The 15,477-nt window shown below is 41.0% G+C and overlaps 1 protein-coding gene across 1 annotated transcript in view; it reads right to left on the bottom strand.

Annotated features, from left to right (window-relative positions):
- LOC106641977 (disintegrin and metalloproteinase domain-containing protein 10) overlaps positions 1-15,477 on the bottom strand; it is a 94,373-nt gene that overhangs the window by 59,783 nt on the left and 19,113 nt on the right. Inside the window, exon 3 of the mRNA XM_089590750.1 lies at positions 9,700-9,818. Within this exon, the coding sequence (XP_089446876.1) occupies positions 9,700-9,818 (119 nt within the window). The remainder of the gene's footprint in view (positions 1-9,699; positions 9,819-15,477) is intronic.

The following is a 15,477-nucleotide window of genomic DNA, read 5'->3' as shown; positions in this document are numbered from 1 at the left end:
AAAAAAAAAATTAACCCCGAGAAAAAGTTGGCAGTATAACAGTATACAATTTTCTCCTCGCCAAACTCGATCGCAAAGATAAACACGCAACAACGACCCGATTAAATTGCCGTAGTGTACAAGCGACTGGGAGAGCTTAATTAAGCAAACAATCTCAAACTCCGTTGATTTGCCTTCGTAGAGCCATAATCAAAAGACGACGATTACAAACTTGAAGATTTCGAAACAATGACTGCAAGAACCCCGGCTCGCTCCCAAACTCGTTTTATCGTCTCCGATCAAGTGAGCATTCATTATACACCCGCTCCTTCATTTACAAACTCGAGCCGAGTTTACAAAGTATATAAAAGCTGCCCAAGGAACTTTTGCACAATCAGTAGTGCTTTATTTTGTATCCCATTGAAGGGCGGGTTATTAAGCTGCCGGCGGGCCGAGGTATCGCGTTCATCCGCAATTGCGTGTAAAGCGACCCCCCGTCCGGGAGTTGTACTCTCGGGGACCCAAGGATAAAAATGTCTCTCGAGCTCGTCAGTGCCCACTTTGAGATCTACTCTTCCCTCCCGGAGGAACAACTATCGTCTTACAGACGGTATGTTTCTAATTTTCCGAGTCAGTCGAGCTTTTCGGCACAAGAGCTTGCAAGCTCGATTGAAACCATGGTTGAGAAAATTGCCGTCGTAAAAGATATAAGCTCGTAAAGCGCCTCTCTCTGATCGACGTATGCGTATATATACGTATGCTCCGGAGGTTGCAAGCAATTTTATGCGCGAGGGAACACTGGCATGATTTACGGAGCGTCGGGTTATCGCGTTCCCAACGTCGGAGGGCTCGAGTTTCTACGCATTATTGTACGCGCTTACTATTGTTTTTCTAAAAAAACATTTTCACCAAGCTACCCTGGGCCCGTTAATATCGGGATAAAAGGTATTTTACGCGTGAGCTGAACTAATCGTACGCACGAGATCCACGCGATGATAAAATTTGGGAGTAATTTTTTTGCCCTTGAAAGCTCGTTCGTAAAGTGCGGCTGTTGGAAAAATCGACAATCCTATCGGGCAAACGAGCACACGGGCTCAAACCTCGAAAAGCGCAAATCGGAGCACAAACGCGTACGGGACAAAGGGCACGGGATCAAGCGACGGCACTCTCGGCACAAACTGGCCGAACAAAGGCGTGGGGGTACACCCGCAGTCGCGGAGAGACAAAAGAAGAAGAGCTTTCGTGGAGCGAGTGCCAGCTAGCTTTCGCCCATTCGGCGCTGAGTGTAAAAATATTTGGCACCGGGGAGGAACCGCAACTATTTCCTTTCAAGTCACGTAAATCAGGGGAAGATTAAATCCGATGAGGAATGTTTGGCAATTCGCGGCGTGTCATCGATCAGCCGGTCTGTGCGTGCCTGTCCGTCTCTCCGCAGCGTGTACACGTGGTGGCCATACATCGACTGCAAGTAGAAAGAGTCGGCGTATGGTCAGACGTGCCGGAAGACGGTGGAAACAGAGAGAAGGGCAGGCTCTGCGGCCGTGGGTTTGTTATTTCTCTTATTATTTGTGCCAGTGGAATGCAACTGTCTATCTCTCTTTCACCTGAGTGAGCTTTTTTCCTTTTTTTTGGTTTATCGAACCTTAAAGCTTGCCTTTTTCTCCTCGTTTCGTCCGACCGAGGTTCAACTTTTTTTTTTCTTTTCGAGAAAATTGCATTGTCGCAAGCCCGGGTGTAATTCATTGGCGTGTCTCGGTGGTTTGCGCGATTGGGCTTTTCGACAAAATATGAGTTCGGTTTGGAGTATAGTCTCGAAAAAAAAAAAAACAATAGCGAGTGAATTCGTGATTGTTGCGACATTGTTTCACTTACGAATTCGCGTACAATACACTCGTCACTCTCAACTTTTTTTTTTTTTTTTTAGGAGAGCGAAAGCCTTTGAAAGGTAAAAGAAAAAAGGGGTGTTTTGCATTTTTGAAAATAAAACGAACTAGAGCGAGAATTCAATTTCCCGGTTTTCCCGCGTCTACATCCCTTTTAGTTGAGAATGCATTGCGAATTTCATCCCTCAGCATTTCCGTGCGCGCGTTCTATTTTTACCTTCGATTAAACATGAATTTTACGAGGCTTCGGCATTTGAAAACGGGAAAAAAGCCCCGCGGATCGACAACTCAATTATTCAACTTCATTTTCCTCTCTGCCTCTTTTCATTTTCGCGTTTCGGCCGGCGATGAGAAATAAAAATGGAAACGCCATTACGGCGGATCGATTGATTCCCTCCCCCTTCTCTCTCCCTTTCTCTCCGTGTGTGTATAATAGCCTCGAGCTTTAATCTCATTATTGAAAGCTCCGCGGATGAATTATTGCGCTTCCTGCCTACTGTTTCCCGTCGCATCCGTTCCTCTCCAGCCATCCGAAAAATAACACGTAAAATCCAAACTCTCTTAAATCACGTCACCCACTGACTCTCTTTATTTATTTTTCGAGCACGAGTCTCACGTTCCTCTTTAATTCCAACAATGCGACGCAAGTTGCGGGGGAGGTCGTAAAAAAAAAAAAAAAAAAAAAAAAAAATTAAAACTCCCTCGAAGCCGAAAGAAAAGGCAAGGACTCGAGTAGAAAAAATGAAAGAAACAAGCAAACGAGACCGTTTTTAATTGACTCCCGCGGGCAAGTGAAAAGCAACAGATCCCAGCGACCCGCGATAAAAGACGCATTGTATTTTGAAGCCCGCGTTGGTCAACTCCAATGTGTTTCTTTGCCCCGCAATAAAAAAAAAGGTCAACAGCATGACAACCTACAACTTCAGCAAAAGGGTCGGACTTTTTCCCCGAAAGAAAAATAAAGACCCTTACGCTCCTCCGTTTGGCCGATGTAATAAATTAATTTAATTTCTCCTATGACGGCAGGAGTCGCGTTTCCAGTACCTGCTATGTACTCGGCTTCTTTTTCTCCCGTTCTCTATTTAGAAAAAAAAGAAAAGAAAAAACAAAAAGAAAAGGGTACACAGATGAAAGAGACGAGAGTAAAAAAAGAAAAAGGACCGGCGGGTCGGAAAAGTCTCGAGCTCGCGCGCGTGGAATATTTAAAGCTCGTTTCCTACTCGACTCGGCTCTCCGTGCGTACACAGATACCTACCGCTGCACTACATACAGCCGAATGTTTCTCGTTTATACGGAAAAAAGGCAGAGGAGGAAAACAAACATGGACCTCGGCAGAGGAGAGTCTCGACAGAAGTGAAACTCCACATGTGTATATATATATATGTGGCATGTTACAAAAAAAAAAAAAAACTGTTTGATGCGAGAAATTTCTTGTTTTATTCCAGCAGAGTCAAAGATTTTGAAATGCTTGTCATGAAAAAACGGCAGTGAACTGGAAATTCGGTCACTTGGAAAAAGTTTCGAGAGGAGGAGGAGAAACAAGGGGGCATTAAATTTCGGTGTGACGTCGCGTCCGCAACAATGGATCGGTCCGAGAAGTACAGTTGCACGGGCCGACACCGTATTCGCAATCAAGCGTCCCATTATACGACGATATCTCCTTCAATGAGAGCGAATCACGTTGAAATCGCCGTGTGTCCAAAGAGAGGAGGTGCCGTGCAGGAGGTATAGTTAGCCTCGTTCGCGCTGACCTGCACCGCGAGAACCGCAAATTAGCTTTACGAAGGAGCGGTGCATGGGAGGAGGTGGAGGAACGACACAGATACTCTAGCTTCGTTTCCGTGTTCTGGACTTGAGGACTAGAATGTTGAACTGTCGTGCGGCAGCGGCCGATGGATGGATAATCGAGAAAACGACCCGTCGGCCGGCTTAGTTTCCAGTACGTGGTTCGCTACTTGGAGTCTCTTGTTTTAGTTTGGCGAAATATACGTAGGAATCCGTTTGAATGGTTGTAGGATTGGTCGTGTACGCGATAAAACTGGGATATATTTCGATTTATTTTATTGCAATTTTTATTGGATAAGGTATGCAATATTCCAATGTTAAACCAATATATTGATTTGAATGTTATTTGCGTAATGGGTGAATGAATAAGATTTTCTTTTGTAACGTCATTTGATTCAACTCGTTTTTCAGGTATACGTTTCACATTTCAATCAATTTCTAAATCGAACTCGGTACCATTAAATTACACGTCAATCGCTTCCACCAACCTTTGAAAGGCCCGTGTAACTCTAGTACTCGGAGTTTTTTTTTTTTTTTTTTCAACTCCACCTTTTTCCCTTATTTTTTTCCCCTAGTCCGTGATAGGGTATTTCTTTTTTTTTTTTTTTTTTTTTTCGGCGAACAAGCGCACTCTTTTCCTGTTTTACACTCTTCGGGAATTGCATTGTCGTGTGCGCGGCTTGGAAGCTTGCCGAAATTCAGCGAGTGATGGAGTGCGGAGAACGAAAAGAGGACGAGACAAGAGAAATAGAGAAAACGAAGGTGCGAACTGAGACTAATTTCTGGGCAATCGCTCTTTGGATAATTAACTTTTTAATTGAATGTTTTTCGAAATAATTCAACACTGCGAGAGTCATCCTTTTTTTCCCCTTTATTTTAATAAGGCGAGTAGTTTTTTGGGAATTGACGGACTTGAGCACTCGTAGATGGAATTTTTTTTTTTTTTAACTTATACCACTGTAATTAACATAATCTTTTTATAAAAAAATTTGAAACTAAAAAAATGAAAGAAAAACAGTTTCAGACAAATAGTGCGCAAAAATGTTGGAACATTTACAAAACAATTACGTCCAAGTCTGGGAATTGAGTAAACGACGTTTCATATTTTGCACTTGATAAGTAGGTACTTGCCCATTAAATCGTGCACATTATTCCAATTGGACTCATTGAAATCAATAAAAAGCCAAGTATTCGTAAAAAAAAATAATGCGAAAGCGTAACAATAAATGATGAATCAAATCACTCGATCGATGCATGATTTAAAAGCAGCATCCATCAGAGTAACCATAACATATAGGCTTGCTCAACGAGTTCGTGCTCGATACGAAAAAAATATTTAATTTTTGACGATTAAAAGTCTTGAACAATCAACGAGGTTTTAATCATTAACCGAAGATCCAAGAGTAACGAGATGAGAAAAAAAAAAAATTCCACAGTATTGCCCAATCGTCCAACTCGACCTTTATATTTGCCCTCCCGAGAAAACTCTCCAGGTATATTATTGCTCTTCATAATCACTCGGCGCACTATAATCGCCTTATTAAAAGTGCCGATCGTTCCTTTCTCCCCCACCACGGTAATTCTTCTCCGTCACCGTAGAACCGAGTCTTTCTTTTCCATCAATTCCGATGGTCCGCCGACAGATGCATTCCGCTGCACATCAATTTCTTTTCCAATACTCGCTCTCTCGACGTCTCGGCGGTACTTTTTTAATTTCAAGTGAACGCGCGAGAAATACGGCCAAGGGAGAAGAAGAAAAGAAAAAAATAATCACCAAAGCTCCACAAAGAGAGAGAGAGAGAGAGAGGGAGGGAGGGAGGAATGAAAGACAGAGGGAGAGAGCTCCCCTTGTTTTTTTAATTGCCTTTTCATGACGACAAAAGCTACAATAGCCCGCGCTTACCCTCGAGATGACTCTTGCAAATGCAATAACAACATCAAACGCGCGTCCAAGGACTGCAATTCCTCAGCAAGAAACCGAGACGCGGGCACGGCAGAGATGAGTTTTCTTACAATATCACCGTGAAAGAGCCAAGAGGTCCTCACGACGTACAATTGTAAGGAGACCCTGTTGTAGGACTGTTATATGTAGTGAGGGCGAGGGAGAGAGAGAATTGAATCGCCGCGTGCTGGTCCGGTATGATAAATTAATTCGATTCCTTTGACGATAAGAAAGCTGGTGGGCCGAGAAAATGACGGTCTTACTCGACCTCTTAACTTTTCCTCCTTTGAGTGGAGTGAGAACAAAAATAACGAAGAAAAAGTGCGGAGGAAGCGCGCGTAAGAGCCTCAAGTGCGCGGGCGCGCCCGGAATATTTATAACCTTCGTTTCCCATGTACTTCTTTCCTGACTGTGATGTATAGTGAACGCCAGCTGTGCCGAAAAAAATAAAAGGAATTTCACTCTTTTTTTTTTTTTTTTTTTTTTTTTTTTTTTTTTTTTTTTTTTTCGAGCTGTAAGTACACGGAAATAATTAAATTAATACAGTTGGCTTCACTATGAATGATAGTTAATTTTTCATACTTTTAGATACAACGAACAATTTTTTTTCCATCAACTGAAAATTAGTTACAGCTACGAATTTCTTGTTGATTTTTTTTCTTGTGTCCATCCTATATTAATTCAATTAAAAATTTTAATTTCTCAATCAATGTGTGATAAAATTTGTTTGGTATGGTAACAATTCTCCAGAGGACATTATTCTGGTTGAGGTTTTTGATAAGAGTTTTTTTTTACAAATTTTGTTAACTCAGCATATTGTTCTGAATTTTATGTTTGTATTGTACATAATATTATACGTAGGTATGTTGCAATCGACGATTCAAGGAGTACCACGTGAATTAATTAACAAAACTTTACACCCCTGAAACAATTTTCTATTTCGCCGTTCCAAATAAAATGTAACAAAGCAACTTTTATATTAAAAAAAAATTATCAAACTACATTGGAAATTCACCAGAGTACACGGGAATCCAAAGAACTTTTGAGCATTTCGGGAAAACTTCCTGCGAAATTGATGATCAAAGAGCGAAGTTTGAGAGACCATTAAATTAAAGGTATATGAAGAGAAAAAGTCCGTTAGTTATAGTCCACGAAAGCCAAGAAAAATTTATCTCCCTCCCTCCCTTCTCTTGTGTTTTCTTGTTTTATCCGCCATTCAACTTTCCCCCCCCCCCGGCGAACAACTTTGGTACAAAAACACTCGACTTTGGCAATAATTTCGTACACTAACACCGAACGACATTAGACATCGGCGCGAAAGTGACCGTGTATCAACACCGAGCAATCCTGTTCCGAAAACCTATCCCACGAGATATCGCAATCGAGATAAGCATCGGCTCCTCGAAAATTGACAACCCTTTCCCACTCGCAAAATAAGCAACACCATAGGCGAGCTTAAACAGAGGCAGAGATAGCGCGAAAGCGAACAAGGAGCGAAATCTCGTAACGGAGCATGTGTCACGCGAGAGTGACGCTCCGAGGATCCGCGACGAGGGAGATGATGGATTTCCCGCGTGAGGAGAGGAGAAAGGCCCCCCCCCCACTGCGCGGCAGCCCTGCAACTCCGGGCTAATGAAGCGACCTGAGCGCCTGCCTGTATTATATACACGTGCCACCCTCGCTTTAACCCTGTTTTCCATTAGCTCTCTGTGCACACACGGCGCAAGGGCGGAGAGACAAAGAGGATGAGCGCTCGACTGCAATCTCGACTTTCAGCGCAGAGTGCCTGCTGATGCTCTGCAGTTGTATACCGGTTGGTTGCATCATGTGATGCAGGTTTGTAAGAAGGTGCTCCGATGGGGGAGAGCTATATGGAGTACACAGGTATAATGTACCTGATGTGCACGCATTTACTCTATAAATGAGTAGTACCGAGGAGATGGATGCATAGTACGCCCGAAGAGCTTTTTTCTGCTTTTTTCCTTGTTATCGTCCTTCCGTTGGCTTGTTTAGCGCTCGACACGGTCATTTGTCAAACATAAAGACTCGCAGGATCGATTTATCTTCGTTATTATCTTTATTATCTTTCAGGGTGTTTTTTTTTTTTTTTTTTTTTTTTTTTTTTTTTTTTTTTTTTTTTTTTTTTTTTCGAGAAATTCATGGTAACTATTAATTTTAATTTTGGATTTTAATGACTAAGTTGTATGTTACGTATTATTCAACTGGTTGGAAAAAGCTGTGCGTTCTAAAGTTTTTAACTTTGCATTTTCTGAAAATTACTAATCGTAATTATTCCCAACATACGATAAACAGCATAATTTTAGCAAATACCAAAAGTTGCACAAAATTATACGGAAATACATTAAACACATTAGTGATGTATGTTACAGATTGTGGAAATATAAGGAGAAAAAATTTTTTGGTGTATTTTATACTTAAAACTTTACATACAGTTATTGTAACTAGTTGAACTCGTAACAGTAAACCAACATTCAAAAAGTATAAAATTACAATTTCTACATGGGTAATATTTTTTCTCGACTTATTTAAATTGTATAAGTAAGTTTAAAGTGCCAAAATCAGCTTTATCATGTAACTTTGCCATGGCCTGATGCCTAACACATGTTACAAAACTTATACCGCATCACGTTGGAAATATTTCCAGTCAATGCTCTAGACCAAGCAGAAAACAAGAGGAGTTGCCAAGATGCACTCGTAAGAAAAAGTCATTTACGTACGAAATCTCTCTTGTATGTTTTCATACAAATATTTGTAAGGTTTTTTACGAGCTTTTTTGCAAAATTCACCACGAAAAACTGACGGTATTTCTAAGAGTGCTGAGTTAGCCTCGAAAGATTATCAGACAGACGGTACAAGGTAGAATATAATGCTTTGATCCTGCATAAAATGCCCATAATGAACGGGAACGCATTTGGCAAAGATCCCAGCGCGACTCTCACACCTACACTCGCGCACACGTTTGCTTCTTCAATCAGAAAATTACCAACGCCTATGCAAAGCGGGAAAAAAAGCTCTTTCACGCGGGCGCATACATACATACATACATACGTATATACTAGCACTTACGTAAATATGCGCGCGACCACGAAAAAGCTTTCCGGAGAAGCATCAGAGAGAAACAGAGCCAAAGCCCTCGAGCTGTTATCGCTTTTTTTTTTATCCTCTTCTTCTTTCATCCAAAGCCACGTTAGCAGAGAGCAAAGACTATCCGGTCGCGTTCTCGCGTGTGCTCAGACCCTCGAAGTATGTGTCTAGGCCACCGCGAGCTCCCACCGCTCTCTTTTCCACTTTCTTGAGGTTAAATGGAAATTTCTCGTGCTTCACGAGTACGAAAAAAAAAACAGAAAAAAACGCGAGAGAGTTGGTACTCAAACACATACACACATATACATACATATCTAGTACAGCGTGTATTAATTTTTAATGAGGTATCGGCTAAGCGAATTTACAAGTCCGATAAGCCAACTCTCTGCTCTCTCGTTCCGAGTGCGGGCGCGAAATAATATGAAATAATAAGACGGAGCCCCAAATGCGCTCGGCTGCGTTTAATAATCTAGCCCCTCTCGTTTTTTCCCTCCTCTTTATAAGCTCCTTTCATGCGAGTGACCCGCCTTTCGCGTCCATCCCCGACCTTCTTCCATATACACTTTGATGAAAGGAGTTTACGATTTTGCTGTGCTTTTTCAAACTAAGTAGTGAAATTAAATAAATACGGAGCGATGACGATTGGTTCGTTTGGAGTGCAAAAATAGTGTCTGTAACTTTTTTAATGTGTATGGGGTCGATGGAAAAATTTAGGTTGGAGAATTAATTATCTGAATAATAAGTACTTGTGTGAATTGTTTTCATAGAGGTGCTCGAGCAATCAAGCGGTTGTTTCAACATTACGTATGAAGCCCACACAGAGCTATACTACGTACACTTGAATAATTTAAGGCCTTAGATTGACTTCAATATTTGCATACTCTATTAAAAATTTTTTTTACAGCAAAGAGTTCGGGATGAATTTTTTAGCACTGCTGTGTTGTACATTTACCACGTGGAAGGAAAAAGTGGGGGTGAAATATAAATTGATGAAATTTTACTTACCGAGTATTGTGCCGGTGTACGAGTGGCTCGTGTCGAAGTTGATGGGGCCGTCAGTTCCCTCGAAAACTGCATCGTTTGAAAACAAATTGGAATCGCGCACCAAACGCATCGTCCATTGCCTGAAAGTGAAAAAAAAAAAAAAATCAGAGAAAATAAAGCATGAATACATTCAGTTTTGATTCAGTAAAAAATTTACATAAATATCGAATTACAAAACATTAAAGGGGCATGGAAATACATGTTTGGTTTTTATTGAGTTACGAAGAATCGGAATGAAAACTGAACTCGAGGAAACATTATTGTTCTCGGTACTGGGAAAAAAATCACTTTTACAACGTAGGTATACTTATTTTTTTAAAGCAAAACATTATATACAGTCCCGTGGATGGTTGCAGGATGTAATATTTATTTCCACGCAAAGTTAATGAGAACCATTAGCATTAATTATACACATAAATTATTCAGTGAATTATTAATACAATGCTCAGCTATATATACATGTGTACGTATATGTATAACTCGTAGTCAGGTAATAACTAATTGCGCATAAATTAGAAAAAAGAGTTGCGCACTTATGTGCCGAGGTAGAACCATTAGAGCTTGACTTACTTTACTTTTTAGATCATTTTAATAGTTTCACGTACAAGATTCACGTAGATAATACCCTGCACGTATTGTTCAGCATTGATGCCTTTATTTTTACAACATAAAAATTTACATTTACATTTTTCATCAGTTATTTAAAAATAAAATTTATAAAAATGATTTCGCCAAAAGTTTTAGTTACACACTTTTCGTAATCTTATAAATGTATTATTAATTGTAGACTCGAGCTCGCTCGAGCCTCTTGAAACTATTGCGTAACATAATCCTAATAATGATAATATCAACGTTTGTCGACACAATTGAACAATACACCTTTCGATGCTGAATTCTGATTACTCAGTTCGACTTTGTGGAAAAAAGAAAAAAAATTACCGCACGAACATCAAATTTCAAAATCACAAAAGGCCCGACTCTTCCGGAAACCCTTTGAAACGTCGAGGCATTATCGATGCAAAAACACCACCCCGAGGCAACCTCACCGCGACCCAAATCATCCCTCAGTTTCCTCGAAATCCCCAATTTTCCGCGACTTTACATCCAAAGCCGCGAAGACCTTCCCCCGCTAATCCGCGTAATCCTCCGATCGAGCGTCCGTAATCCCGCAAACATCGCCGAATAATCAAAAGTGGATCAGTCGCGCTTCGCAAAGTCAAGGTTTTCCGGAGAACGGGGAAAAGAAAAAAAAACAAGGGATAACCACGCGTTCCTCGACTTTCGCGGCTTAGTCTTGTACCTACACACAAACATACACATACTCGCGCGGATAAGCACAAAGGGATCCCGCGTAGGCCGGAAAAGTAGAAAAAGAGACAATCGTCGTGCGATACCGAAGCGTCCGTGACCCGACTACGCGCGGAGCGCTTGCCAATACACGAGCAGCACGAAATCAGGGATTGTTAAGTAGTGCCAAGTTGAAGTTCACACTGTACAAGTACGTACGAGCCCGCGAAGCCGTACACGTGAGGAGAGTTGGCCGAAGAATGGCTTCGGGTCTATATAATGTGCCGAACGCGTGTCACGCGCAACCCGTCCATCATCAACGCGAGACTCTCTTACTTACCTTCGGGCAAAAGTACGTACACGAGTTTCGCTTCCTCTCCCCGTCTTTTCCTCCCATTCTCGAGCGTAGGCGCCAGAGATTAAACTCCTCTCGACTCTTTGCAATGGGATTACGCGTCGTCTCTAGTCGGAACTATGCCGTACATGCATGCTCATGTTATACCCTGGCCCCGTTTTCTCCGTCTTTTCGTCGCAGTAGCAGCTCTCGTCCCCAAGTCGTCGCTTAATTTTCAACTTCCCCGCCTTTGTGCCCCCATCCACTTTTCGCTGCAACATACTTTTTCCCTCCGCAAAAAAGAACAAAGAAGAGAGGAGCTTAAGACGCTGCAAGTGTCTTTCACTCGGCCTCGTTAGGCCTCTCTTTCGCGTCTCTTTTGGAGAAGCTTGCACCGCGTGCTCGAAAAAAAAAAAATGCAAAAGTACTTACTCCCCCCGTTTAACGTGCTGTTTGCACGTGTGCAATTGCGCTTGAGTAAATTTACAGCGGCGACGCGGCCGTGTATTACATTGTACGCGCATTAAGCTCGTCAAGGCGACCCTGACTCGTGGATCACCTTTGAATTTGCAACAGCGAAGGAAAAGAAAAAAAAAATCCAAAAGCTCGGATCATCCCTATACGTACAGCTGGGATTTAGCGATTCGCGGAAGCCTTTTTTTCCTTTTCATCCACCGATGCTGGAATCGATTGTCTCCTCCTCGCGACTCGTATAAGCTCTAGAGACTTTGCTCGCTTTTTTTTTTGTTTTTGTTATATAGACACTCCGTCGAGGAAGCGAGTGTGCGTCACGATCCACCCGCACTGTCTTATTGTTTGATTTGATTCCCTTGTTTATCTCGGAGATTTCACGGAAAAATACGGAATTATTTTGCCATCACGGGGGTCGAGGGAAAAAAAGCTCTCATCGCGGCAGATAGACTGTTGACACGATAATCAACGTGTATAAGGAGAAAAGCGAGTATACGTATAAGGCCAATCGATACGATATTTCGATATTGTCCGTAAATCAAATAAAATGAAAAAATAAAGTATACCCGGACGTATACATGATGTTGTACGCTGCGGAGGCTGTAAGGACGGGAAATTTGACTGCAGCACATTACGCCGAATCTGAATTATTCTCGAACAAACAATAGACGCGCGCGTGAGCAATAGGCAATTTGCACACGTTTGTTTTTTTTTTGTTTTTTGTTTTTTTACTCTCTCTCGCTTTGAGCAAAAATAAACAATTACAAGTTACGAAACAACTGTACGCCCGAGGGGGCACGAGAGGAAAAAAAAAAAGAGAGAGAGAAGAGCCAGCCAGCAACTCCAGTAGCTGTGAGCTCGTTACGGCACATGCGATAAATTAATTATGAATGCGAAGGTATGCGCGTATCGCGTGCGATCGCTCAATTATAAACTCCTAATTGAAGCTCTCCGTCGGGAGTTGCACTCGTGCGCGCTCATTAAAAAAAATAAAATAAAAAAACAATACTATTTGTACAGTCATCGTGCACGGATAAAAGTGTTCAATCTGTGCGCAAGAGATGAAAAAAAAAAAAAAAAAAAAACAAAGCATACATAAACAGCAGAGAGAGTGCGATTTTTCTCACGTCCGTCACTCGTATCGGACGACTCGCCTGGAAAGACCTAATGCAGCGCCGTGCTTTGCTGAATCCCCTTTATATTTTTCTTTGCGCTCATCCACCAGCCGGAGAAAGAGAGCTTTCCACCGTTTTCAGAAAGAAATACGGTTATCTCGCGAGCTTATGAAACAAGCCGCACTGATCCCTCCCACCACCTCCGTAATCGCCGGAGAGCACTTTCCTGTGTCTGTACGAAACGCGCGCGCGCGTGTGTGTGTATATTATACGTTTTATAGCAGGACGTGGGATGTGATTTTTTTTGTTTTAGTTTTCTCCGTATACTCGCTGGCCTTTTGCTCTCTATCTCGGCGGGGACCCTCTGATTTTTCATTTATGTTTTTGACCCTTTGCTCATATAGCTGCTCTCGGTGTTATTGTCGACTTTCCCCTGGACTCCCGTCGGGATAAATGGCTTGGTAAACGATTGCGGGGTTAAATAGTGAAAAGCTCGGATAACAAATTGCTACTGCGAATACGAGGGTAGACTTATGGATTTGTGATTTAGATGTGCTCGGGATTCATTTGGAATTTTAATGGATTTGATAATTATTTTTTAAATATGGCTTGGTATTGTTGACGATTTGGAGTTTTTAAGAGTTACCTGAAGATTTGAAAAATGATAAGTTAGAGGTTGAATAGGTTCCACTTCTTTTTTTTTTTTACATGAAACGTAGATTTTTTTATTTTTATTCATGAAATTACGTGTCCAAGCATAAGTTTTTTTTTTCATAGAAGGTACATTAATTCACTTTTTACGACGCAGCAGGCACATCTTCACTGTAAATTATTGTTATCTTCGCCAAAAAAAGCTCGTGTCTGGTTGACGTTTCATTACATTTTCGTTTGAAATTACGAAGAAAATAAAGTATTTTCATTTCAAGATTGAATTAATATCATGTTTCGTATATATGGTCGTACTTTTACTCAATATTCAGTAGTACAAAAAACATTACTTTATTAATTTATAACGTTTTATTAATAACGTTTTTTAAATATACTACGTCAACCATGATAAATTAACCTTTTTTTTTTTTTTTATGGACAGAACTTATTGAGATATATTTTTTGTCAAAGTACATTACAATTTAAGGTATTTAAAATATTGTCTTTTTATTAATAAATATTTTACTTCAGAAAAAGGATTCAACTCCAAAAACCTTAAAGTTTCGGATACTTTACTTTTGTTTCAATTAACCATCAAGTATTTTGTATAAAAACTAAACTTTCTAAACTTGTCCAAAAATTGGTGAAACCTTTTTCATGAGATTTTAATGTTTTAATAAAAAATAAAAACATGTTTATTGTATGCATTACTATGTTTTTCGGTAAAGTAAATTTAAAAAATGCAAATACTACTTTATTTAGTAAATTTCGTGATAGGTACTACTTTTTAAAATGACGTAATTTTGTACTATAAAATCATACAATATCGTTGCCTATTTAATTAAGGAAACCTTGTAGCAGCAAACAATTTGCATGAGATATAATATCAAATTACGTAAGTGAAAAAAAAAAAAAAAAGAAAAAGAAATTAAATTCATCACAAGTAATTAAAATTAAAAAGAAAATCATCCTACAAAAAGTTCCCAACCGAGTAGTAATGCAGTCCAAGTTAAGAAACCTTCCCTTTGCTAGCCACATTCCCTTTCACCCACTCGAATAATCAGCGAATCGTGCACTCTTCGCGAACAAAATGATAAAAATAAAATTTAAAAAAAATAGTCAAAGAAAACCAGAGGGAGAGAGAGACCTCAAAGGCGAGCCGATGTTCAATATCGGACCGGAGAGGGCCAGAATAGGCAAACAGATCGATGAATCAGCAGCTCACAGCAACAGACTATACACCGCAGCGACAACACCGTGCCGCGCAAAGAGCACATATAATACGCTCTCTCTCTCTCTCTCTCTCTCTCTCTCTCTCTGCTACCTCGTACGATATACCCACTATGGGTGCGCGGAAACCACGAAAAAAGCGACCTCGTTTTTCTCATTAGCCCAGTCGTGTCACTTCAAAGCTCCCACGTATATGCATATACACGCCTACTCTACCTGCTCGTTTTTTTTTCCTCCCCCCTTACTCGTTGCAGCGCCGCGGACTTTTGCATTATACCACCCGGCAGCGGATTTTCGTTCAATTTTCCGGTGTGTCATTTCGCGCGTCCGCATCTCCTCCAGCCGCCCGAGCATTATATTTTACTATAACCCGCGGGAAAACCGCCGTCGGCCCGATTGTACACGCGAAAGGCAAACGCAAACGAGATTACGCCCAGCGCGCTCTTTCCCTTTTTTTTCGGGTTTGCCAATTTTTCAATGTCAATTTCGATTTCCACCTACAGGCGCGCGTGTGCATTATGCAGGAAATACGGCGTGAAATTGCGAAACATCGCGTGTACATATACATATATGTATACGTGTAGACGTGACTCTTTTTCCCTACATCCATCACATGACGTTTCGTTCCGATCTATTTCTCACGAGCACCGATCA

This window comes from Copidosoma floridanum, unplaced genomic scaffold, assembly GCF_036245765.1.
Source record: "Copidosoma floridanum isolate Cflo_tuat_1 unplaced genomic scaffold, Cflo_Japanese_pri ptg000013l, whole genome shotgun sequence".
Classification (NCBI taxonomy): domain Eukaryota; kingdom Metazoa; phylum Arthropoda; class Insecta; order Hymenoptera; family Encyrtidae; genus Copidosoma; species Copidosoma floridanum.
The sequence above is the reverse complement of the archived record's forward strand: the minus strand, read 5'-3'. Positions and strand labels throughout refer to the sequence as shown.